Source organism: Nansenia antarctica, assembly GCF_963989245.1.
Source record: "Nansenia antarctica genome assembly, chromosome: 7".
Classification (NCBI taxonomy): Eukaryota; Metazoa; Chordata; class Actinopteri; order Argentiniformes; family Microstomatidae; genus Nansenia; species Nansenia antarctica.
The window spans coordinates 8856124-8856651 of NC_137677.1; the positions used below are offsets into that span (position 1 = coordinate 8856124).

Here is a 528-nt window from a genome sequence, read left to right on the forward strand (position 1 = left end):
GGAGACGATCGATGAACGAGACGAGACGTTGTTCACATCTTCACTTCCTCTGGTACAAATTGCTGTGATTTCCTGACATGATGTGACCATATCCCGGGGTCTACCTTTCAGTGTTCCAAAAACAACTCTCTCTTCTCAGATCTGTCAATCAGGACCCCCTTGAGTGATCTCCCACCGTCCCCCACCCGGGTGGAGCCACCGCCACCGCCACCTCCTTCTGTCCTCCTTAAAGAACACTACATTTACATTTCCACATCCAGGGCATTTAGCAGAGTTGCCTTTGTCCAAAGCAACTTACAGCAGTAAAAAAAAAAAAAAACTCCATCAAATAAACACACAAGAACAATCGCCGACCCCCCCCCCTCGCCTCCACACACACCATGGTCGACACGGCGTCCGAGCTGCCCTTCTACTACGGCAGCATCAGTCGCTCCGAGGCCGAGGAGCAGCTGAAGCTGGCGGGCATGGCCGACGGACTGTTCCTCCTGCGCCAGTGCCTCCGCAGCCTGGGGGGCTACGTGCTCTCCC

At 54.5% G+C, this 528-nt stretch overlaps 1 protein-coding gene across 1 annotated transcript in view; it reads left to right on the forward strand.

The window, feature by feature from the left end:
- Positions 1-380: 380 nt before the first annotated feature.
- The window catches only part of zap70 (zeta chain of T cell receptor associated protein kinase 70), a gene marked incomplete at both ends in the record, with an annotated part of 6341 nt that continues 6193 nt past the window's right edge, over positions 381-528 (forward strand). Inside the window, one exon of the mRNA XM_080535685.1 lies at positions 381-528. This exon is cut by the window's right edge and continues 254 nt beyond it. Within this exon, the coding sequence (XP_080391811.1) occupies positions 381-528 (148 nt within the window).